This window comes from Echinops telfairi, unplaced genomic scaffold (assembly GCF_000313985.2).
Source record: "Echinops telfairi isolate 266 unplaced genomic scaffold, ASM31398v2 ScPeMD7_7467;HRSCAF=8505_1, whole genome shotgun sequence".
Taxonomy (NCBI): domain Eukaryota; kingdom Metazoa; phylum Chordata; class Mammalia; order Afrosoricida; family Tenrecidae; genus Echinops; species Echinops telfairi.
The window spans coordinates 18,286,557-18,309,803 of record NW_022111368.1 but is presented as its reverse complement, the minus strand read 5'-3'; the positions used below and the strand labels follow the sequence as shown (position 1 = coordinate 18,309,803).

The 23,247-nt window shown below is 45.7% G+C and overlaps 1 protein-coding gene and 1 non-coding gene across 3 annotated transcripts in view; both read left to right on the top strand.

The window, feature by feature from the left end:
• The window catches only part of NCK2 (NCK adaptor protein 2), a 138,111-nt gene that overhangs the window by 91,771 nt on the left and 23,093 nt on the right, over nt 1-23,247 (top strand). For both annotated transcript variants that reach the window (XM_045283884.1, XM_004704331.2), the window contains exon 4: nt 20,133-20,866. In XM_045283884.1, the coding sequence (XP_045139819.1) occupies nt 20,133-20,866 (734 nt within the window). The remainder of the gene's footprint in view (nt 1-20,132; nt 20,867-23,247) is intronic.
• LOC115873267 lies at nt 18,903-19,018 on the top strand. The gene has a single exon (XR_004048315.1). It is a non-coding gene; the product is annotated as a U5 spliceosomal RNA (small nuclear RNA).

Genomic DNA, 23,247 nt, shown 5'->3' with positions numbered 1-23,247 from the left:
AGGATGGTGCTGCTCGCTGCAAGATTGATGGTTCAGACCTAGTCCCGGGCACATCTTCTCTGTCCTGTAGGGTCATTGTGAGTCGGAACTAGGCAGTAGCAGGTTTGGATTTGGGTGCGTGGCCTTCTTAGCTTATTGGGAAAGCTCTGTGTTCCCTGGCAGTCTTTATAAATAGATCACCTTGGACTCCACCAGCGCCTACAGAATAATGGGAGAAATAGATGGAGAGAGAGAGAGCCTGGGAGACACTGTGGCCAGAGACAAGCACACATGAGTGAATTCTGTTCAAATGCCCCTAGATGCCCCTACGTGCATCGCCCCTGTATCCCACCACTATCCCTCCCCTGACAAAGGGGCGCTGGACCAGCTCTCTGTGATCCTAGTGCACCTGGCTAAGAAGGCAGATAAGCCTCCCCCAAAGCACACAAACATCAGTACAGCAGAAATACTCCAGCTGGCTGGTTTTGCTTGCATTTTTTAGTGAATGAAGACTAGTACTTACTTTTCTTTGAGTACCTAATTTGGGCCAGCTACTAGGCTTGCAGGAGCCGTGGTGGTGTGATGGTTACGCATTGGGCAGCTAACCACAAGGTCAGAAGTTCAAAACCACCAACCAACCACTCTGTGGGAGGGAGACACAAGGCTTTCCACTCCCATAAAAAGTGAGTCTCAGAAACTCACAGGGGCGGTTCTACCCTGTCTTCCCTGTCCAAAATGGTGCATTTGGTGATTGTTTGTTTTGTTTGGGATATTTGTCTTTTGTGTATATTTTTGTTTAACCATCACAATAATCCTGAAAGGTAAATACTCACTGCACTTCTCATGTGAGAAAAGACTCAGAAGTTAATGCCCGTGGTCCGATTGGTGATGAAGTTGAAGTCTGTCTGTCTGATTGATTCATGTTGGTCAGGTTCAGGGACTGCTTGTTCAGATTAGTGAGGATGGGGACAAATCTTGATACCTGTTTGTCACTGATCGTGGTGAATTCAGTTCCTGCCTGCCTACTCTGACAGCCTCAACCCCAACCACACTGCTGTCCTAAACCCCTGAGTACTAGGAGAAAAGCTGCTTCCATTGGCATTGCTTTCTCTCTGGTTCGAAGGGATTCACTTATTAATAACTCGGGATAATCCTTCATGTTGAGGTGCGCTGAAAGCATTAATTAAGGTGATTCCACAGCACAATGCCATACCAACAGAGCTCCTTTTGATGGATCTATTTTTCACATGGGCATCACATTTTGACAGTATCAAGCATGTACTGTTACTGTGTGCATAATATCTCAACCATCTTTACTGCTTCACATCGTCTTTGTACAACACAGGCTTTTATAAACTGATATACCTCTGAATTGTCACTTCTAAAATGCCTTATTTTTAAGGCATGCCATGTCTCTTGTGTGCATATCTGGTAAACATATAGATAGCAAAGCATTTGCCACTTTAACATCATTTATGTGTACAATTCAGGGATGTTCTTTATGTTCATCATATTAGGGGTATCCAAAAAAAACCCCAAAATGCATGTGATGTGTGGGGGATAGTACATTTGGAGTTCATTCCACCAGGTCAGACTGTTAATCAAGCTTTCTATTTAAAGGTTCTGAAAAGATTGAATAACAGTGTGTGACCAAAAAAAGGTCTGATTTGTGGCAGATGGGGGAATGGTTTTGCCACCACAACAATGCACCTGCTCATGCAGCCGTCTCAGTGTGCCAATTTTTGGCAAAACTGCATGCCTCTCTTACCCCACGCGCCTTACTCACCTGACTTTGCTCTGTGTGACTTTTTGTTTCTACAAATGAAGTGGGACCTGAAAAGACCGTGATTTGAGAGTGTAGAAGAGGTGAAGAAAAAAACAAGGGAGTTGTGCTGTCAGCCATCCAAACAGATGAATTTGAAAAATGTTTCCAAGAATGGAATCGCAGATTTGACAAATGTATTAATGTAATGGGGAGTACTTTGAAGGTGATTAGGTTTTGTAAAAAAAAAACTGAATACGTAGCTTTGGGGGGAAAATTGCCATTTTTGCAGAGGGAGGGGAAATACTCTCTCATATACATCAGGAGGTGCAGTTCTCACCACTATCCATCTCTGAATTTTCCAGGCCTGGAAAAAGAAACTGTTCCCTTAGATAATGACTCCCCTTCCCCTTGTCTCCTAATGGAGACATAACTACTAATGGACTTTTCACCACTGCCATTGTTAGTCTTAAGTCAGTGCCGCTACTCAGAAGGTTTTCAGTGACTAATTTCTCATAAATGGACAATCTATTCCTTCTTAGTCTGTTCTTGGTCCGGAGCTCTGCTGAACCTGTTCACCTTGGGTGACCCTGCTAGTCTTTGAAATACCAAGGACATAGCTCCCAGCATCATAGCAACACATAAGCCACAAACTGACAGACAATTGGTGGTTCATTACATTTGTGAAGTTATGTATTTTGTTCAGCATTTGGTTGTTTCTGCCGTGGGGCTTTTGCGAGTAGTACTGCAGTTAGTACTTTATGTTTCCCTGCTTTCTGTTCTGTGGGGTGTATACCTAGGAGTAGTCCAGCTGGGTGGCAGGGCGATTTTACATTGAACTTTTGGAGGAAGCATCCAATTGGTTTTCAACAAGACTTGCACCATTGTGCCATCCCTCCAGCTGTGGATGAGTGATCTAATTTTCCCACATTCTCACCTATTATTTTCCAGTCTTTTCCCCTTTATCATAAGGATCCTTGTAGGTGAAATGCTATCTCATTGTAGTTTTGACTTGCATTTCCCTTTTCACATGCCTGTTGACCATTTGTATGTCTTCTGGAGTGAAGTGTCTCTTCAAGTTCTTTGTTCTTTCTTTCTTTTACTGTGTTGACTTTTTGCTGTTACACTTGGCAGGAATTCTTTATATATTCTAGATATTAAGACCGTCACAGATACCTGGTTTCCAGAAGCGTTCTCTCTCTCCATAGGTTGTCCCTTCACTTGGTTGGCAGAGAACTTCAGTTAAAACTTTATTTCTGATGAAGGCCCCTGTGTGCTTTTGACATTCTATCTCAGCATCCATGGTTAAAAGCAAGGTCCTGAACTATTACCTTTGTGTTTTCTTCTAAGAGTTTTAACATTTTTAAATTCTCATTTTGGTTCATTTTGAATTAGTTTTTTTATATGGTGTATGAGTTATGATTCATTCTTTTGCATGTAGAAATTCTTTTTTTTTTCTTTAATTTTAGAACATTTTCTTCATTCTTTTTTTTTTTTGACTCATAATTTATTCAAGATCAAAGTAGGTCAGGAGCAAAGGATAGGTTTTAATTCACCATTTTTGATTTTCAAGTTCAGTGCTTTTCTTTCTTTCTTTTTTTTTTAACATTTTATTAGGGGCTCATACAACTGTTATCCCAATCCATACACACATCAATTGTGTAAAGCGCATTTGTACATCGTTTCTCAAAACATTTTCTCTCCATTTAAACCCCCGACATTAGGTCCTCATTTTTTCCCCTCCCTCCCGCATGAGCCCTTGATAGTTTATAAATGGGTATTTTGTCATATCTTGCCCTGTCCGATGTCTCCCTTCATCCACTTTTCGGTTGTCTGTCCCCCAGGGAGGAGGTCACACACAGTTCCATGTAATCGGTTCCCTCTTTCCTACCCATTCTCCCTTTACCCTCCCTGTTTTGCCACTCACACCACTGGTCCTATAGGGCTCATCCATCCTGGATTCTCTGTATTTTCAGTTCCTATCTGTACCAGTGTACATCCTCTGGTCTAGCCAGTCTTGCAAGATAGAATTCGAGTCATGGTAGTGGGAGTGGGGAGGAAACCTTTAGGAACTAGAGGAAGGTTGTATTTCTCATCATTGTTACATCGCACCCTGACTGGCTCATCTCCTCCCCGAGACCCTTCTGCAAGGGGATCTCCAGTGGCCTACTAATGGGCTTTGGATCTCCACTCCGCACTCCCCCCATCATTCACTATGGTAAGATTTTTTGTTCTGATGATGCCTTACACCTGATCCCTTCGACACCTCGTGGTTGCATAGGCTGGTGTGCTTCTTCCATGTGGGCTTTGTTGCTTCTGAGCTTGATTACCTTCAAGCCTTTAAGACCCCAGACACTATACTTTTTGATAGCCGGGCACCATCAGCTTTCTTCACCACATTTGCTTATGCACCCATTTGTCTTCAGTGATCCGTTCGACACCCCGTGATCACACAGGTTGATATGTTGTTCCATGTGGGCTTTGTTGCTTCTGACATGTAGAAATTCTTATGTTCAAAGTTATTAGAGAGATTACTTTTATCTCATTGGATAGAATTAGCAGACCTGTCAAAAAGTAATTGACCATGGATGTGTTTCTGGATTCCTAATTTTATTACATTATTCTATATGTCTTATCATTATATCAGTACCTGGCTGTTTTGAATTCCATAGCTTTGTAGTATGATTTTAAATCAGTGTGAGTCTTCCTCCTTTCTTCTTTATTTAGATTGTGTTAGCTATTTGGAATCCCTGGCCCCTCAGTATAGCTTTGAGGATTGACTTTTCCATTTCTGCAAAGAAGGCTGTTGAAATTTTGATGGTGATTGCATTGTATTTATTAATTTACTTTGGATAGTATTGACAGCTGTCATAGTGGGTTATACATTGGACTCTTAACTGCAAGGTCAGTAGTTCGAAGCTCCTCACTGCACTGCAGGAGAGAGATGACACATTTTTAATCCCGTAAAAAGTTACAGTCTAGGAAATGCACAGCCAGTTCGGCCCCATGCTATGGGGTCACTATGAGTCAGAACTGCCTCAATGGCAGTGAGTTTTTTGCGTGTGTTTTGCTTTTTTTTTTTAATTTCATGAACATAGATGTTCTTTCATTCATTTAGGTCATCTTTTCTTTCTTTTTTGAACGGTTTGGTACATAATTCACCATCTCACAATTCAATAGTTCAGACACATTAAGAAGAGTACAATCATTACACAATCAGTGTAGAACATTTTCTTATTTGTTGTACTCCTTGATATTAGCTCCTCATTTCCCTTCAGCCTCCTCCACATCTTTAATTTCTTCTAGCAATGTTTTATAGTGTACAGTGTTTAAGTTTTTCACCTTCCTCATTTGATTTATTCCTCCGTGTTTTATTCCTTTAGATGATACTGTTGGCTTGATTTCCTTTCAGCTTGCTCATTGCTAATATCTAGAACTCCAACTGATCTTGGAGTCGGACCTTGTACTTTGCACGTTGAACTTGTGCATTAGCCCTAATGGTTCTCTTGTGTAATCTCTGGGATTGTCTATATACATGGGGGCTTCAAAAAAGTTCATGGAAAAAATATCATTATCTCGCAACTCCATTTTCCCCATAAATTTTCTGCAGGCCCTTCTAGAAGCCCAGGGAGCTCTGGTGCCATAGGGGTTTGTGTGTTGGACTGCTCTCTGCAAGGCCAGCGGTGGGTTTGGTTTTTTGGCATACAGGATCATGTCACCTGCAAAAAAGACATGGTTTTACTTCCTCCTCCCCAAGTTAGATATTATCTCTCTCCCTTTCTCTTCCTCTCTCCTTCCCATGCATCCTCTTGCCTGGTTGCCCTGGCTAGGACTTCTAGTACAAGATTGAATAGTAGTGGTGAGAAGTATTTTTAATCATGTTCCTGATTTCAGGAAGAAATCTCAGTCTTTCTCTAAGGTTAGCTGTGGGCATTTTCATAAATGCCCTTAACAGATTCAGGAATTTTCTTTCTATTCTTAACTCGTTCATTATTTTTTATCATAAAAGAGTAGTAGATGTTATTAGATGTGTTCTTTTCCTTTGTTCTATTAATAATTTATATACATTGGTTGATTTCATAATGTTGAACAAGCCTTGCATTCCTGGGATAAACCTTGGTCATGGTGTATAATCTTTTTATTTATGCTTTTGCATTCAGTCTGCTAGTATTTTGTTAATGGTTTTTGCATTTATATTTATAAAGGATCTTTGTGGTGCTTGTTTTTTTGGGGGGTGTTTTGGGGGAAGTGTTCCATCCACTCCTACTTTTGAAAACGTTTAAGGAGGGTTAGGTCTACTGGCTTTATTTGGTAGAATGCCCCAGTGGAGCCATCTGGTCCAGAACTGTTCTTTGTTGGGAAATGTTTGATTACTGATGGGTCTGCCAAAATTAATGATTGTAGAAATGTATGCATTTTAGGGGGTTGCCTATATCATCTAATGGTCCCAGTTTGTTAGCATAGGATTGTTAATAAGCTAACGGCATTGAATTGATTGGTAGTTACCTCTACAGGACGAACTAGAACTGTTAATTTCAAGGCTATCAATCTTAAGAGGACAATTTCATGTTTCTCCTTCAGAGCAGCTGTGGGTTTGAACCACCAACCTCGCAGTTAGTAGTCAAAGCCTAGCCCACAGCACCATAAACGCTGGTTCCCCTTTGTATTTCTGTAGGGTTGGTTCCAATGTCCCCATGTTCATTTCTGATTTTAAACATTTGTTTCTTCTTCTTTTTGTCAATTTTGTGGATCATTAAAAAAAAATAGTTTTAGTGATTCCCTTTATTGTTTACCTTTTCACACTTTATCTCTACCCTGAATTTTGTTATTTCCTTCCTACTGGTAGCTTTGGGCTTAGCTAATTCTCAAGCTATAAAAGTTAGATTGCTGATTTGAGATACTTCTCTTTACTGTCGGCTTCTCCTATAAATGTTCCTCCGAACACTGCCTTCACTGCATTCCATATATTTTGGGATATTGTAGTTTCAAAAAAGCCATGCTTATGTTTTTCAAAATAATTATTGAGTTGTCCTCCATCTTAAAGATAGGTATACTAATTTAAAGAAATCAGAAACTATGGAAATACATAAGGAGGAAAAATAGTCACCTTTTATCGCTTCACCCAGAAATAATCACTGTTAACATTTGTGCCAATTTTCCCAGTATTTATAGATACATAGTCAAAATAATGTTGCAGGGATCACTCTGTGATGTTATTTATACTAGCTGTCATGGTGCTGTTAGTGTGTGTGTGTGTGATATATGGAGAGAGATGGTTCTTATTATGGGGTGCTCAATCCTGATGCATTCTGGAAATAAAACTTGCGCAGGTATTCCCTTTCTATACAGCCGGGCTCTAGTGGCTGGGATACTTGAGGAAATGGCTTCACACTCTCTGGCTTCAGGAGGGAGGAGAATCCAACTCCATGCTGGCCCAAGACTGATAGCCAAATGGCAGTTGTCAGGCATGCTTTCGCCTTCAATTTTCGTTACCATATTCTGACTCCCACCATTGCTCCCGCAGCATGCTACTCTCTGCTGAGTTTGATAATCCTTGGCGATGGCTGACAGAACTCACGCAGTCACCACAATCGTTGGGGTTTATTAGGGAAGTTAACGGGTTATCACAAGCCAGCGTCCGGAAACATTAAGGATGAAATCTTGTGTCCACAGCAGCTCCTTTTCTCAGCCACGACTGAATCTCTCTCAGGTCTTGGAGCCTCAGCTCTGTGGTCCAGGATGGCCATTGTCTTGTGTTGGCCATTGTCTTATGGTCTGTGGTACTTCTGCCACTTTAGGCAGGGATTTTGAAAGCACTCCTGTTGACTCTTCATTCTTCAGGGTCACTGGATTCTCTTTTCCTCTTCTGAGATGGCTTTCTTACATGCACTGGAATGACAAACTAATGAATCACCTCTATTAGTACTTTACACACCCTGTTTGTATGGCCCTACTCCATCATTTGGTAGGAATCATCAAGCCAGGGCTAGAAGAGAGAGCCCTAAATGTGTAACTTCACTTCACTGTGGTATTATCTGTAAGCCAGGCAGAAGAAAGACATTTTGTTGTTGTTTTAGAAGTAGTTGATTGTTCTGGATTAAATGTTTTTCTAGAAATTTTTGAAAAATTAGTTAATTTTCTGCATGTCACTCAATTATGCTTTCTAAAGTAAATCACTCTCTAAGGTACCAGTTCTTCATGTAAAAGCACTACACATGGAAGCCATTCCCCACACAAGTTTGCATACTAAAACTACAATTAAGCTACCACCGTTTGAAATTGCTTAACTTCTCTCCAATGTATTAAAACAAAGGCTCTTCAGGTTTCCAGGGTTGGATTGAGCACATCAGGTTTACTGTTTCAAGTCTCGTTTGTACGGTTGTATAATTTTCCAGCGTGGTAATGTGACTTAAATCTAATGTGTCCTAATTTTAAAAGCTTGAAAATTCTGTGCTGCAAGATTGTTCACAATGGAAGTGGCTTGCCAAATCTTTTGCCCACACGAGATGGAAACTTTTACACTTCCTGGGGGTGCCAGCCACCTAAAATAAACTTGGATTAGTTTTTGTATAGCATAAGCGTACAAGTATTTGGAACCCAAAACGTAAAACAAATCACAACAGATTAGTGGGAGGATAATTAGAGAAAAAAGAGAGGTAGATTCTCATCCAAAGAATACTAATGGGGGGAAGCCAGAAGAGACCATGGGAGATGAGGAGGGGCCTTCTACCCTAGAAAACTGGAGACGCAGGTGTCAACTTGTCTGTTAGGTGGGGCTGTACATGGGGATGCCAGAAGTCCAATGGCTCTTTCCACTGGGCCGAGCGCGGTAGCCTCTCAAGTCTTGACAAAGAACGGGGCCATCCGGTAAAGGGTTCCCTGGTTTGTTGCCCAGAAACTGGCACCGGGGCCACTGCTTCTTAAGATGATCTACCCCCCCTTCAGCTTTCAACAGAGCATAGAGAACACCTGTTCTGACCGAAGAGTTACTCAGGTGGGAGCCTTGAATTTTGGAGCAGAGGAACAGGCACTCCAAATGCCTGTGCATTAAAAGCAAAATCTTCTTCACACGTTTCTGATGGCGTTTTCCCATATGGCACACTCACTGTTTTTTAGGCCCTATCCATATGTTTAAAATGTTGCTTTTCTCCATTACATTTTAGTGTGTGTTTCTCGGGGACAGGCCTAGGAGATAGAGCGAATTTGTTTTCACAGGCCTGATCCTTAGCTCTTGACTACTGTCCAGTCCTTTCTCATTGGCTCTAGGTGCCTCCTTTTGAGCCCACCTCCTTCAGGTAGTAGACAGGCCCCCCACCCCTCTGTGGAGATGAGAATAAAGGGCAGACTCAGGGCTCCTGAGTGACCTAGATAGATAGACTCAGCCAATGCCAAAGGGGCTGGGGTGTCCTTCTGCCAGGAAGTCTGTCCCTGCGATCTGCTCCTCCAGGCTGCAGTTGCTGTCTGCTCACAACTCATGACTCCCCCCACTCTGCTTCTGAAGTCACAGATCCTGTCAAAGCGCCAACTTGTCCTCAGTGGTTCTCACAGCCGTGGAAGCTACCTGGAGGACAGCTCTCTGTAGGTTTTTCAGGCGGGGGCCGCCTGTGTGCTGTCATGAAAGCAGGTTATCCTGTGGCGTCTGTGTGTACGGGATCTTGCTTTGGGGTTTTGTTGGTGGTGGTGTTGATTTGTTTGTTGTGTTTTGTTTTTAAGAAGCCTAGCAGCTGACTGACGCTTATCACTGACAAGTGGGTGTTTGACGTATGTAAGTAGAACATGCATTAGTAGGAAAACTGCTCATGCTACTAATTGAAGTTGACTAGCTCTCTCGTGTCGGTTAAGAAAGATAACTGAAGCCATGGAGGTCGACTCGGTGCTGACCGTCTCAGCCACTTGATTGCATGTGGTTCGTCTGTAGGCAGTTGTTATTTTCTCTTTGTAATCTCAAGTGCATGGATGAGCTTAGAAAGTGTCATTTTCCTCAGCCATTGAAGCTAGCTGTAGAAGTTTAGAATATGGAAGGGCCCCCAGAAATAACCTGGTTCAGAGCTTTTCTGTGACAGTGAGACGGCTGAGGCCCAGGTACACTAAGCGGCTTGTCCAGAGTTATATAGCTGCCTCTCAAGTCCCAGGCTGGGGTCCTTTCTGCTGAAAGCCGGGCCGGAGCCCATTGACGTGACCTTCTGGAGCATGAGCACATGAGCAGGTAGCGGAGTCTCAGGAGCACCATGGGGCACTTCAGTTCTTTCTATTGTCCAACTGCTGTGGGATCCCACTGAGCCCTCTTACCCACCCTCCCTTTGAGAATCGTGCTCCCTTGTTCTTTCTCCCCCGTAGAGTGTTGGCAACCCACCGAGGCAGTTCTACCCTTCCCTGTAGGGCCTCTCTGAGTCGGCATGGACTCGGCGGCAGTGGGTTTGGTTCAGCTGGACATCGAGGATCATTGTGTCCTCATTGAGTCCCTTTCTTGTCTGCTCACAAGAGCCTGCTTGGTCCGTAAAGACCGTTAGCTGCTCCTGGCCCCAGGAGAAGTGAGGTGAGCCCTGCTCTTTGGGAACATTTTAGAGAATGAACCCATCCGGGCGCATTCTGTTGGAAAAAGTCTCACCGAGTCTTTTGTGTGGGTCATCAGCTTCTGCCCCCTTCCACCCAGGACGGCAATTGTGTGCCTGACGCTGCATGCAGCCTTTTCCTTCTTTATTTGACCCTCCCAGAAGCCCCACAGGATAGGCACCGTCTTTACCCGCATGTCACCAGTAACCCTCGTCACTGAGGCCATTTTGACTCCCGGCAGCCCCCTGGGTGGGTCAGAGCAGAACTGTGTTTGGCAGTTTTCAGTAGCTGGGTCTCCATCCGTTCTCAGGCTTTGCTTCTGAGGCTTCTCTGAGGACTCGAGCCCCCAGCCTTTGTTCCTGAGGAGCCAGAGAGCTGTTGCATGGTTGCCAAGCTCAAACGTTAGCACATGCGGAAGGTGGGCTTGGAGCTCTGGTCTGAACGGCTGTTGACTTAAGTACAATGCCGGTTGTGTCTTGGCCCACCCTGGCCACCTGCATATTTTCCCATGAGTCTGCTCTATCTGCTCGCTGGTTTTTAAGTTAAACATTTTGTTTCATCTTACCAAGCAGGTGTGGCCTTGAACAGTTGCAGGCATGCTGAACTTTTGTCAGTGGAATTGACACTTCAGAGCTTCAGAAATGTCATGTCTAATCCTTGCCACATCGAGTACAATGTTTTGCATATTCAAACGCTCACATGCTAATGGATCAAGTGTATGTGTTGAGAGGTACTAAATTTATCTATTTTAAATTAGAAATTATAATTTGAAAAAATGTTTTTCATTCCCTTCATTGACATCTGTCTCACCATTTGACTCTCACATTTGATTTAAAAATCTTTCAAGTCTTTTTTTTTTCCAGGCTTAAATTTTTTATTATTTGCCTGCCTTGCCAACCAGCAGGTGGGCTTTCTCATGGCCGGGGATGGGTATTCAGGTGGTTCAGCTGACACTTGTCTTGTGCTGTGGTAAGGATGGGCCCCTTGCCCACCTTCCTTGTTGGTAATCTGCCCACTGGGCAGAAGGCCATTTGGCACTGATCTCTTGTCAAAGTGGCAGCCCTACCACATCCTGCCCTGACCCAGCACCACTACCACCCCTGCCCCCGGGACTGGGGCCTTTACATGCAGACGAAGGAGCTTTTCATTCCAGAGGAAGGGGCAAACACTTAGAGTACACATGCCCAGAAACAAACAAAAAAGCAAATCCGCCAGGTACAATCCTGGCAAGTATTGGGAAGGTGAAGAAAGCAGACCAGCGTGAAGTTAGTGTCCTCCCTGAGGATGGGGCTGGGTGGGTCAGGAAACAGAAGGACTATGGGTACATGCAGAAAAACCCAGGTGGACCAGCACCTTTACCCTCCTCCTGGCTACTTGGCTGACTCATGAGTGCAGCAGTACCTGGTACATAGTAGGGTCTCAACAAATTTGATACACTTTGTATTGTAGTGGGTGAAAGTTTATAGGGCAAATTACTTTTCCCATTCCACAGTTTACACGTTTTGTATCATAACATTGGTAGTAAGCCCCTTGATGTAATAGAACAGTAGAATGTGTCCCACTTCCTGCCCTGCCTTCTGAGCTTCGTGTGGGGCAAATGCTGCCTTTGTCTCCTACGGTTGACTGTCGTCGGTGATGCTACAACCTTGGTAGACTTGTCTCTTGCTAAGCAGGAAGCTGGTACCCAGGAGAGTCTCGAATGTTTTGTTGAAGGGTAGAAGGAGAAATAGTTGCAGGGGGAGTTTCGAAGAGTGGTTTGTGCTTGGGAACCCGCCTGTGCATAATTAATCTGTACTGTAACACTCCTGGCAAGATAGATGGGTATCTTGACAAGATCTAACTCCTCAGGGTAGGACTGGTGAGCGCATTTGAAATGGTGGTGATTAGATATGAAGTGAAATTTATCAACTGAGCAAACACTCACTGAGCGGCAGGCCCTGAGGACACACAGATGACTGAACGTGGTGTGTGCAGATGGTTGAATACCTATTGTAATAGAAGTGGACGAAGGCCCCCGGCGACTGTGGCCAAAAGACCTCTCATGCAGACTGATCCCACATTACTGCAGTGCTGATTCAGGATCTGATAGGTGAGTAGGGTTTGAGACCAAGCCTCACAATGTGGGGGAGAACACCCACAGGGGTCAGTCCCCCACCAGCCCAGGGGCTGTGTTGACTGCCATCTGAATGGGAAAATGGAGTTGACCAAGGACATAGGTTTTCATTTTTTAAAGCTAGAGTTAAACTATTGATTAGAGGAAGCAATGATCCAGGGCCAACTTGATACCCACCGGGAACCTCCTCCATGTTTAGTACTTCCAGCATCGAAGGAATACTCCTTGCCCTCTTGTCAGGGGCCTTTAGAGACATGTGTCAACCTGCTTGTGGCAACCAACAGACACAGCAACAATGAGACTAGGTTTGGGAAACGGCTGGGATTTGATGCAAATGAAATGGTATTGCCGGCCAGTCATGAATATACTGGTGTTTTCATGCCCAAGTGTTGCTGACTGGTCAGGCATTATGAACTTACATGAGTTCATGCAGTTTGTGAGCCAGAAAGCAATACAGGTCTTTATAGGAGTCGGTTGCATGGGATAGTTTTGGGCTTGAAATAACTGGACAGTAAAGTGTTATAAGAGAGAGAGATGTCAATTGCTGGAGCCCTGATTGCCCAGCGTGTTCAGCGCAGTTGGATTCATCATTCAGTGTGCGGCTCTTGCTCACCTATGCTACCTCTTGAAATGGTTGAGTTTGGTTTGGGACGCCTCCTTTTGGTAACCCTGCTGGCACAATGGTTAAAATGCACATCTGCCGCCCAAAAAGCTGGCAGCTCAAACCCACTAGCCTGCTCCACAGGAGCGAGACTTCTCAGTCTGCTCCTGTGAAGATTTACAGCCTCAGAAAGCCAGTGGGGCAGTTCTACCCTGTCTTAAGGTCACTTGATTCAGAATCGACTCGTCAGCATTGGGTGGGTATTCTTATGCATAGCTTAATATAAATGGAACTTTAAATGCAAGGATGTTTTCTAGTTCAGTCTGGTTTCTGTTACAGATCCGATTTGTAACAAAAATAGAATGAATCTGCCATAGAGTTCCTACAACCTTGAGTGCATTATGTCTAAATGAATTTGCTTGACTATGTATCTGAGCTGTCAAGTTTGTTCAAAGTTTCATTTTAAATCTCCAGGATTCCAACTGGAAGATGACAGAACATGTTTTAAAGTCATCTGTTAGCCATCCCTTTATCTTGAAAGGCATATATAAAAGATTTTGACTGCGGAATTACTGGCATTAATAATGGATGACATACCCAAGCTCTTATTAGAACTCAGTCTTTAATGTGTGTAATTTTATCCCAGAAAGTTAAAACACGGTTATTGTCATCAATAAAAATGGGACTGGGATCAACGATCCAATAACTTGGTGCCGGGAAAATGGTCCTCTAGGAAGAAGGCTGTGGTTTACCTTTAGATCCAGTTCGTCGAAAATTATGCCATCTGCTCGCTGAGTCAGAAATCCCATTCTTATTCTTTTCTCCTTATTTAATGCAGTTAAACAGAGCTCGGTGCCCAAATTGTGGCTGGTCTTCAGTGCCAGAGAGGTGACTCCTAGACAACGTGATCCCATTCTTCGCCCCAAACCGAGTCCACTGGGGCAGCCCTTTGCCACCACAGTTTGGGCTCTTGGCGCCGGGTCCTAGCAGGCTGGTGAGACCTTGGCTGAGTGAGTCACACACACTCTCTGTGGAGCACTTTTGCCCACTACCTCCTGCCCTGGGGTTGGGGCCAAGGTGGGGTTGTGGGATCCTCTACACGGTGGTCGCCTCAGCAGCACACACAGGCCGCAGGGCTGCAGCTCGTCAACCCGTGGTCGAGGTGCTCGCTAAGGCTTCCCCTGGCATTTAAGTACCACAGGTGTGATCATAGACTTACGGCCATTGAGACAATCTCTGGGCTTAGTCTTTGGTGATGAAGTTCAAATCTGAGTCACTCCAGTGGCAGGCAGCGTAAATGCAACAGCATTTTACTCTTATTTCCCCACCCCTCCACAGTGAATTTAATTTCATCTTTGTTTGGACGCTGGAGAGAGAGAGAGAGAGAGAGTGTGTGTGTGTGTGTGTGTGTGTTCATGCAAAGATGTTGCAGTTTATACATTATTGAGCAAGCTGTGGAGAAAAAGGGCTACCTAGCCTCACCTCAGAAAGCGTGACAGCCTCCAGAAAGGTTCTGCAAGTGGCCGCCTCCTAGATGTTCAAATCCATCATGTGGCTTATCCAAAACAACAGAGGCTCCTCCGGCCCAAATACTCCGCCATTCTGGTGGACCACCTGAAGCCTTGTGCAAGCCTAGCTCGCCCGCACGGAGCGCACCTCCCTGGCCTCTGTGAATGCACCCCTGCAGTGACAGGTACTAAGCAGCCCTCAAGGACCTGACTGAGTTTATGTGCTGTGCCTGCCGTCAGGGCCTGCTCTCCCGAAGGCCCCGATGCCCACAGCTGAGGCTGTATAAGGAGTACATGCGAGGGGTCCAGGAAGAATGCTTCCAAGGGGGAGTATGTGTGTGTGTCCGTCCCTGATATGGGACAAGTAGAAGCCCTGATTAAGAAACGGTCTCTGGTCAAGGTTTAGTATATCTGGTAAACACGACCTGAGTGTCTAAGACATGGGTGTGAGGATTTGCCTCTGATAATTGAGAAAATCTGTAAAATTCCAGAAGCAAAGAAGATTGAGAGTATCCTTGTTATAAACAAAAAGCATTTAAGTTCATACCTACAAGAGGGTGGAGGGACTTTAATGAAGGGAAGATCTAAAGCAGGGGTCCTCAAACTTTTTAAACGGGGTCAGTTCACTGTCCCTCAGACCCATTGGAGAGCCGGACTATAAGTTTCAAGAAAACTATGAACAAATTCCTATGCACACAGCACATATCTTATTTTAAAGTGAAAAAACAAAACGGGGCAAAAACACCCGGCAGGCCCGATAAATGTCCTCAGCGGGCTGTAGTTTGAGGACCCCTGATCTAGAGAGAAGAGAATCACAAGTATAGAAAACATGTTGGCACAAGGAAAGTGGGGTGCAGGGCAATACCTGTGTTACCTCTGGCGTAAAAGGAAGTAAATGGGCCTTCAAGTGGGAGAACACCCCCCTTCCTTTCCTCGCCACACACACACACACACACACACACACACCATTATCCAGGGTCCTAGACGGCTGGGGGTGGGGTGGTAGTCGTCAGGGTAGGCTCTCCTTTCTCTCTCTGCCTTGCTTTCTGGGCCCCGTAGGAGCAATATGCTCATCTGGTGGATGTATGTGAACCACTGCTTACTCCTTCATTAAAGCCCATCCTGCCGAGAGTTCGCAGGTGTAGCATGTGTGCCCTGGTGACGCCAGGTAAAGTATAGGCAGCAAGAGAATGAGGCAGAGTCCCAACCCCCTGAGCAGTTCCCACCCAAGTCACGCTATTTGGGGCCTCCCCTGGCTCACAGAATACGGCTCTCCTGATGTCCTCAGAAAGAACACCCTGTTTGTCAGGTTTCTTACGTGGCTCTCTCTTTGCCATCTGAGATAGCTCAAACAACCACCAGGTTCCCCCTTCCCCCACTCCTCAGGTGTGTTGTTTTGGTTTGGTTTTCTCACCCACCCCCGGTACTCCTTGCAGTTGCAAAGGTGGGAGCAACCCCAAACCTTGCTTTGCCCACACTGTGGTCAAACTATGCTGACCATACTAAACACAATGGTCAGACTATGCTGACCATTGGACAGAATCGGGCTAAGAGGACAAAGAGCCAAAACCCAAACCCATAGTGACCCTACAGGACAGAGTAGAACTGCCCCGGTGGGTTTCTGAAGCTGTAAATCTTTAAGGGAACAGACAGCCTCATCTTGGGAAACGAGGAGATGTAGAGAAATGCCATCCCCATTTTAGCACTCAGTAGCCCAGATGACTTAATACCATCTGTGCGATTTCTACCATCCTTCACCCCAGCCAGCTAACTGTATTCCTGGAGCCCCTGGACTCATACTGCTGCTGCATTTCTTACACCAGCTCTTCAGTAGCTAAACCACAGGCAGCTTCCCACCGCAGCACAGGGGCCACACTCGTCCCTCAGACTCTGCGGAAGGCTTAATGCCTGCTTGGGAGGGCGGTGGGGGTGGGGTGGGGGGTGGAGTGCAAACAGGTTCTTGACACTACTTCAGAATTCAGGCTACATCTTTACATATAAACCGTGTTACAAAGGACCCTGTATTACGCTATGGAAATCATGGCACAAATTAGTCTGCAACAGAACTTACTTCTTGCGCATGATGGGTGAAATAGGCTTTTACTGAGCATCAATGGCTCTGTGCCTCTTTCATAGCTATGTGTGGATGTGGGGACCGCTCCCTAATTTCTGTCAGTCTCTGTGTCTTCATCTGCAAAAATCAGGGCAATGTCAACTTCATCAGAGAACTGCTGGGAGGTTCAGATAATGGAGGTGGGAGTCAAGCGGGTCTCTCCCTCATTCCTAGAGATGTGTCCTGAATCACACTGCACCAGCAGCTCCCTGTGACGGGACCCCCATGGAACGGGTTTCCCAAGTGCCCAAAATCCGGGTAGACGAGCGTCCTATTTTGATGGCTACCAGCCCTGGTGACATCATGAGTGAGGGCTACTAGAGAGGTCCCTGGCTCTCTTTTAGTGAAAGAGTGTCCCGTAAACCTAAAGTCCCGTTGCAATTAATAAGATAATTAATAATGTTCATAGACTCCTATGCTCTGTGCTTCCTTTGTACAATCTGAATTTATATACCATTGTTCCCACATTTTTCAGGTAAATGAGACCTTTTATCAGCTACCTTTTTTAATGTAGCCATCTGAATTTTAAACACCGACACAGAGAGGATAAGTAACATTTCCTTTTCTGTGAACACAAGTTAATAAGAGCCAGGGTTCCCGCTCAGGGCTGTGTTCGCCATCACCCTGCAGGAAAGCCATCCACCGTTGATCATGTTATCACAGAATGGGTTCATTTCCCATGGAGCATTTGCTATGTAAAATACTAATTTTGGCAGAGGAATGTAAGCTCCACATAAGGGCAAGGGGCCTTTCTTATTTATCCCACCCTCACCGATGTCTCTTGGCAAGAATGCAGTGCTAGACTTGATGGAACTACTTACCTTATGTTGTTTCACATGTAGAAAGAGTCGCCAGGTAAGGCCTGTTCACAAAGCAGTTATCAAGTGCTATGATAAGTGTATGCACACTGTGCCATATATAGTGCATCCTGTAGTCAAGCCCTGGTATTGTCTTTTTTCTTTTTAAATCATTTTATTGGGGGCTTATTCAACTCTTATCACAATCCATACATACATCAATTGTGTAGAGCACATTTGTACATTCATTGCCCTCATCATTCTCAAAACATTTGCTCTTCACTTAAGCCCTTGGCATCTGCTCCTCACTTTTCCCCTACCTCCCCGCTCCCCCCTCCCTCGTGAAACCCTAGTGTTGTCTTGCCCCCTCTACTTTGACATCATGATGGATACTCTAAAACCTCTCCTTCAGTAGGTATTTCCTCAAGTAGCCTTTCCGATTCCTCACACATTCGAAAAGTGCCGTACCGAAATGTCACATCCTTTGCCCGGGCATTGCCACTTGAGCACACCCATTGTCTCATGATGTCCTCACGCCAGTGCTGGCGCTCTTCCAGACCAAAGTTTACCTCTGTGAACCGTCAGCCTTCGGGGTGCTGAAGCTGTTGAATGGATGATCACAGCGCCCTCATGGCATAGGTGCATTTTCCTGCACTTGAAAACGCATGAAGTTGATCCTGCTCCATCTCGACTCGTTCATGTTTTCATCCTGAAAGCAGTTCCTTCTATGTAGAAATCAAACTTGTAAACACATGGCCCGGTATTCTTGGTTTCTCTTGTTCTTCGCATGCACTTGACTATGGTACATAAAGACACTGCAGAGCCATTACCTTGGATGGATTGATGTGTCCACTTTAAAGTTACCCTCTCAGTGACCATTCCCCAACAGTAAACACATACACACCTAACTCACTCTGCTGGGTGACCAGAGCCCTGGGCAGGGCCACGCTAGAACGCAGCAGACCAATTCTCCACAGTAGAGAACACACAACATTTGATTTCACATGACCTCTTGACTTTACACCTGATCAAACATCAACAGAAGCAAAAGTAAGTCTAAGGGTCCAGGTGTCTTCATTCCAGTAGGTACAGGTTACCTGTGAAAACGCTTATCATCTTGGACAAGGGAGAGAAGGCTGCATGTGGCCACAGTGTTCGTACAGAATCTGCAGTTAGGGGCAGAGCTGGCAGGTGAGCTGCTCTCTAGCAGGGAAGGTTCCAGGGCTGCCTTGCCATCTCTTTCGCTAGGCTCATTTCTCCAGAATGTTCAGCGTTCTGTCCATTTTAATTGGGTTAAATTGCATTTCCACCTCTGGGCTTTTCAGACCTGTCTCCTCATCTGTTGGGAGAAGTTTCATATTATCATGTGGGATGCACTCCCAAATTTAACTGGAAAAACAAAGCTTCACCCTCACTATGTTTAGCACATCCAAAGATTCTCTATCTTCTTCCCTTTTTTAAAAAAAAGGCCACATAATACTCTGATTTCTCTTCAGATCGTATAAATCTTTTGCCTTTTACTAAAGATTTCCGTGGAGAGGAACAGTTACGAGTCTTTAACCGATTTTTTGATGCCTTGGTTCTCTGGGACTTAAAAAAAAAAGCCCATTAAGTTGATTTTGTGATTCACTAGTCAATTTGGGGAATCTCTGAGTGACGCAGTCAGTTAAGCGCTGGGCTACTAATGGGCAGAGTTGAGGGTTTGATACTCCACAAGTACTGTGGAAGAAAGACCTGGTGATCTTTCAAAACTCCCAGCAACCCTATAGGACAGACTAGAACCTCCCTCATATGGTTTCCGCGGCTATAAATGTGTAGGAGCGAATTACCACAGCTTTCTCCCACAGCGCAGCTAATGGGTTCAAGGGTGGATCTTTCAGTTAGCAGCCAAATGCTTAATGACTGTAACACCAAGCGCCCCACCCCCCAAACTCCCCGATGTGAAAGGATCTCAGGTATTGGGAAGCCCCACAAAGCACAGTTCTCCGATACACACTGATGTGAACTCGTGTTGTTTTAAGCGAGTTTTCAATCACAGTAAGAACAAGTCTGCTTGAGTTTGAGCTGATTGGCTAAGATTTCCTCACTGTTGTGGGGAATCACGTCACTGTTTGGCAAGAAAAGTAGAATTTCGGACGAGAGGAGAGGAAAGGTGAGTTGTTCCACTCCTGTCCCCTAGGGTGGGCCCACTGTGCTGCCCAGCGGCTGTAGGGCGGCTGTAGGGCGGAGAGGCAGGTAAGGCAGAGTTGCTCAGGGAGGTCTAGAGTGAGACGGAGCCCTGGAAGTCCTGCAGGTCAGCTTCCCACCTAGAGGAGCAGTGTAGAAGACCTACTGTCCCTGCCTTTTCCCTTATTTCTGGGAGGAGGCCACTTCAGAATGAAACCACCTGCCCACCATTTTTGTTATGTTTTACGATGTGTGTTTTTTTCTTGAGTACAGGGGAGAGGGATCCGTTTCCATACCGTACAGGTTCTAGGAATTTCACACCACCCCACGCTATTGTCAGATGTTTCTGTTTCCTGGTGGCGATCGCGCTTGGTCACCACAGTTGATGACCACACTCCCTGCCATGTAGTCTCCCGCCGGAGGACGTGCACAAAGACCCCAGTACTTCTCGCTACAGCGACTGCTTAACCATAAACGCCTCCGTCTTGTGTTGCACCCGCCTGCCTGAGTGGCCACTAAGCCTCTCCCGTGTCTCCACAGGCCTCGGGAAAACGAAGAGGAAGACGAGCGCACGGGACGCCTCGCCGACGCCCAGCACGGACGCCGAGTACCCGGCCAACGGCAGCAGCGGCAGCAGTAGCGCCGACCGCATCTACGACCTCAACATCCCCGCCTACGTCAAGTTCGCCTACCTGGCCGAGAGGGAGGACGAGCTGTCCCTGGTGAAGGGGTCCCGCGTCGTCGTCATGGAGAAGTGCAGCGACGGCTGGTGGCGAGGCAGCTACAATGGGCAGATTGGCTGGTTCCCGTCAAACTACGTCCTGGAGGAGGTGGACGAGGCCACCGCGGACTCGCCGAGCTTCCCGAGCTTGCGCAAGGGCGCCTCGCTGAGCAACGGCCAGGGCGTGCGCGTCCTCCACGTGGTCCAGACCCTGTACCCGTTCAGCTCGGTGACCGAGGAGGAGCTCAATTTCGAGAAGGGCGAAACCATGGAAGTGATTGAGAAACCGGAAAATGACCCAGAGTGGTGGAAATGTAAAAATTCCCGGGGACAGATTGGCCTCGTTCCCAAGAACTATGTGGTCGTCCTCAGTGAGGGGCCCGCCCTGCACCCATCCCACGTGCCGCAGATAAGCTACACCGGGCCTTCGGCCACTGGACGCTTCGCCGGGAGAGAGTGGTACTATGGGAACGTCACGCGGCACCAGGCGGAGTGCGCCCTCAACGAGCGGGGCGTGGAAGGGGACTTCCTCATTAGAGACAGTGAGTCTTCGGTAAGTGCCTGTCTGCCGCAGACAGCATTTTCTCAAACAGTGACAATTCGTGTGTGTGTGTGTGTGGTGTGTGTGTGTACACACTATGAATTGAGGTACTGCGTGCAGCCACTGGACTTGCATAGCAGCACATCCTTTTCCAGCCGTTGTCAGATGTGTGCTTTGTGTTTAGTGTGTGTGGCCAAGCGAGTCTGCTCACCACACAAGGCAGCTGTGGAAATACACAACTGCTATTGTAGATCTCTTGGCAGATATGCCCTCTGTAGTGAGGCCTCAGAAGCAAGCATTTTGAAGATCGCAGCCAGTGTATTTTATATTTGTCGTCACTCGTGAAGTTTTCAAGGGTTCACCACACCCACAGTTGTGTGGTGGCACTGTGGGATCAACTTTGGACTGTGAACTCCAAGGTTGGAGGTTCAGACATACCCGCCACTCTGTGTGAGAGAGATGAGATTGTCTGCTGCCAAAAAGCATAACAGTCTCAGAAACCATGTTTAGTGATGCTGTGAGTCAGAACATCTCAGTGGCCATGGGTTATACCAGTAATCGTATACTCTGAAATGTTGGTGCCATGATAAGCAATATTCAAGACTCCTACAGATGGACCTGGGTGGAATTCAAGGTTACAGACGCGTTTCTCCATCAGACAGAGAGGGAGAATAGCCATCTGTGTTCTTGCCTTCCTTGGGTCAGAGGAAGTGCCGTGGTGATAGAAATGGACCCTTTGTGGTGTCGGCAGCTTTGCTGAGTCCACTTCAACCTTAGACGTTGCTTGGGCCAGCGCTCTGTGCCTGAAAGTTGGCTAAATCTGAACAGTGCCAGTTTCTGATCAAGCCAGCAGGGTTTATCATCTCTGGCAAGACCACATTAAATTGTTCTCACACCACATAAGCTCTGTGCATGGCTTCCTTCAGATCACGTTTGAGCCTTGAAAAAATTAAAGTGCAGCAGCACTTCTAACTCTATCGAGCAGAAACTTGAGAGAAAGCTCTGGAAAACCAATTACACTGAGAGGTCCAGAGTGCTTAAGGAATAAATACAATTCAGAGTAAAAAGGGTAATTGTGATAGACGGTTTTTGCATTGAAAGGAATCCTTACTAAGGAGAGAGTCTGAAGAAGCCCCATGGTGTGGAGGTAAGTCGTCCCATTTCTGGTTCTTCCTGTGTAGGCCTGGGGAAGAAGGCTAGATGAGAAGACTCCTCCAGGGACGTTTGTCTTAGGGAAGATCTGCTTCTCTGTTGGACTGGCACTTGCTATATGAACTCAAGGACCAAATTTAGAGAGGGGCGCTTGCGTTTCTTTCTCAGAATTTGATGGCTCAGTGTCTCCTAGAGTCCTGGTGGCAAAACGGATTACGAAGTGGCCTTTTAACCACAGATGGCAGCAGTTAGAATCCTAGCAGTGGCTCCAACGTAGAAAGATGAGGCTTTCTCCTCCCGCAAAGATATACAGCCTTGGAAACCCACTGGGGAAGCTCTCCTGTCCTACAGGGTCACTAGGATTGAGGATGGGCTCGGTGGCAGTGGGTGGGAATGTCACCTTCTGAAGCAGTGGGGCTCAGTAGTAGAATTCTCACTGTAATATCTCACTCAATCACTCACTCACTGCCGTCAAGCCAGTTCTGACTCAAGAGACCCTAAGCCTCCCTACGTAGGACAGGGTAGAACAGCCGCGTAGGACAGGGTAGAACAGCCGCGTGTGACTTTCCGAGTCTGTAACTCTCTCCCGGAGAATAATGCCCCATCTCCCTCTTTCGAATCTGGTGGTGTCAAATTTCTGACCTTGCAGTCTAAAATAGCAACCAGTGAAAATATGGATCGCAATGGCCCAATCCCCCAAAGATCCCAGGGATGGTGCAGGGTCAGGCAGAGTTTAATTTCTTTGTACATGGGGTCTCCCCGAGTTGGGGGTTACTTGAAGACAACTTTTGCAGAACCATGATTATATCTCATGGTTGGATAGTAAGCCAACTTTATGAAAATAATTTAACCATTAATTGCTTCGAGTCTATTTTAACCATTTTCATGAAAACCTTGCCAGATTTTTTTTAAGATCATTATTTAGAGGCCTCTTACTCTCTCTTTTTTAATCATTTTATCGGTCCTCATACAGTTCTTAAAACAATCCATACATCAGTTGTATCAAACACATTTGTATATATGTTGCCATCAACATTTTTTAAAATCATTTTATTAGGGGCTCATATGACTCTTATTATAATCCATACATATATCAGTTGTGTAAAGCACATTTGTATATTCATTGCCCTCGTCATTCTCAAAACATTTGCTCTCCACTTAAGCCCCCAGCATCAGGTCCTCATATTTTTTCCCCTCCCTCCCCGCTCCCCCCTCCCTCATGAGCCCTTGATAATTTATAA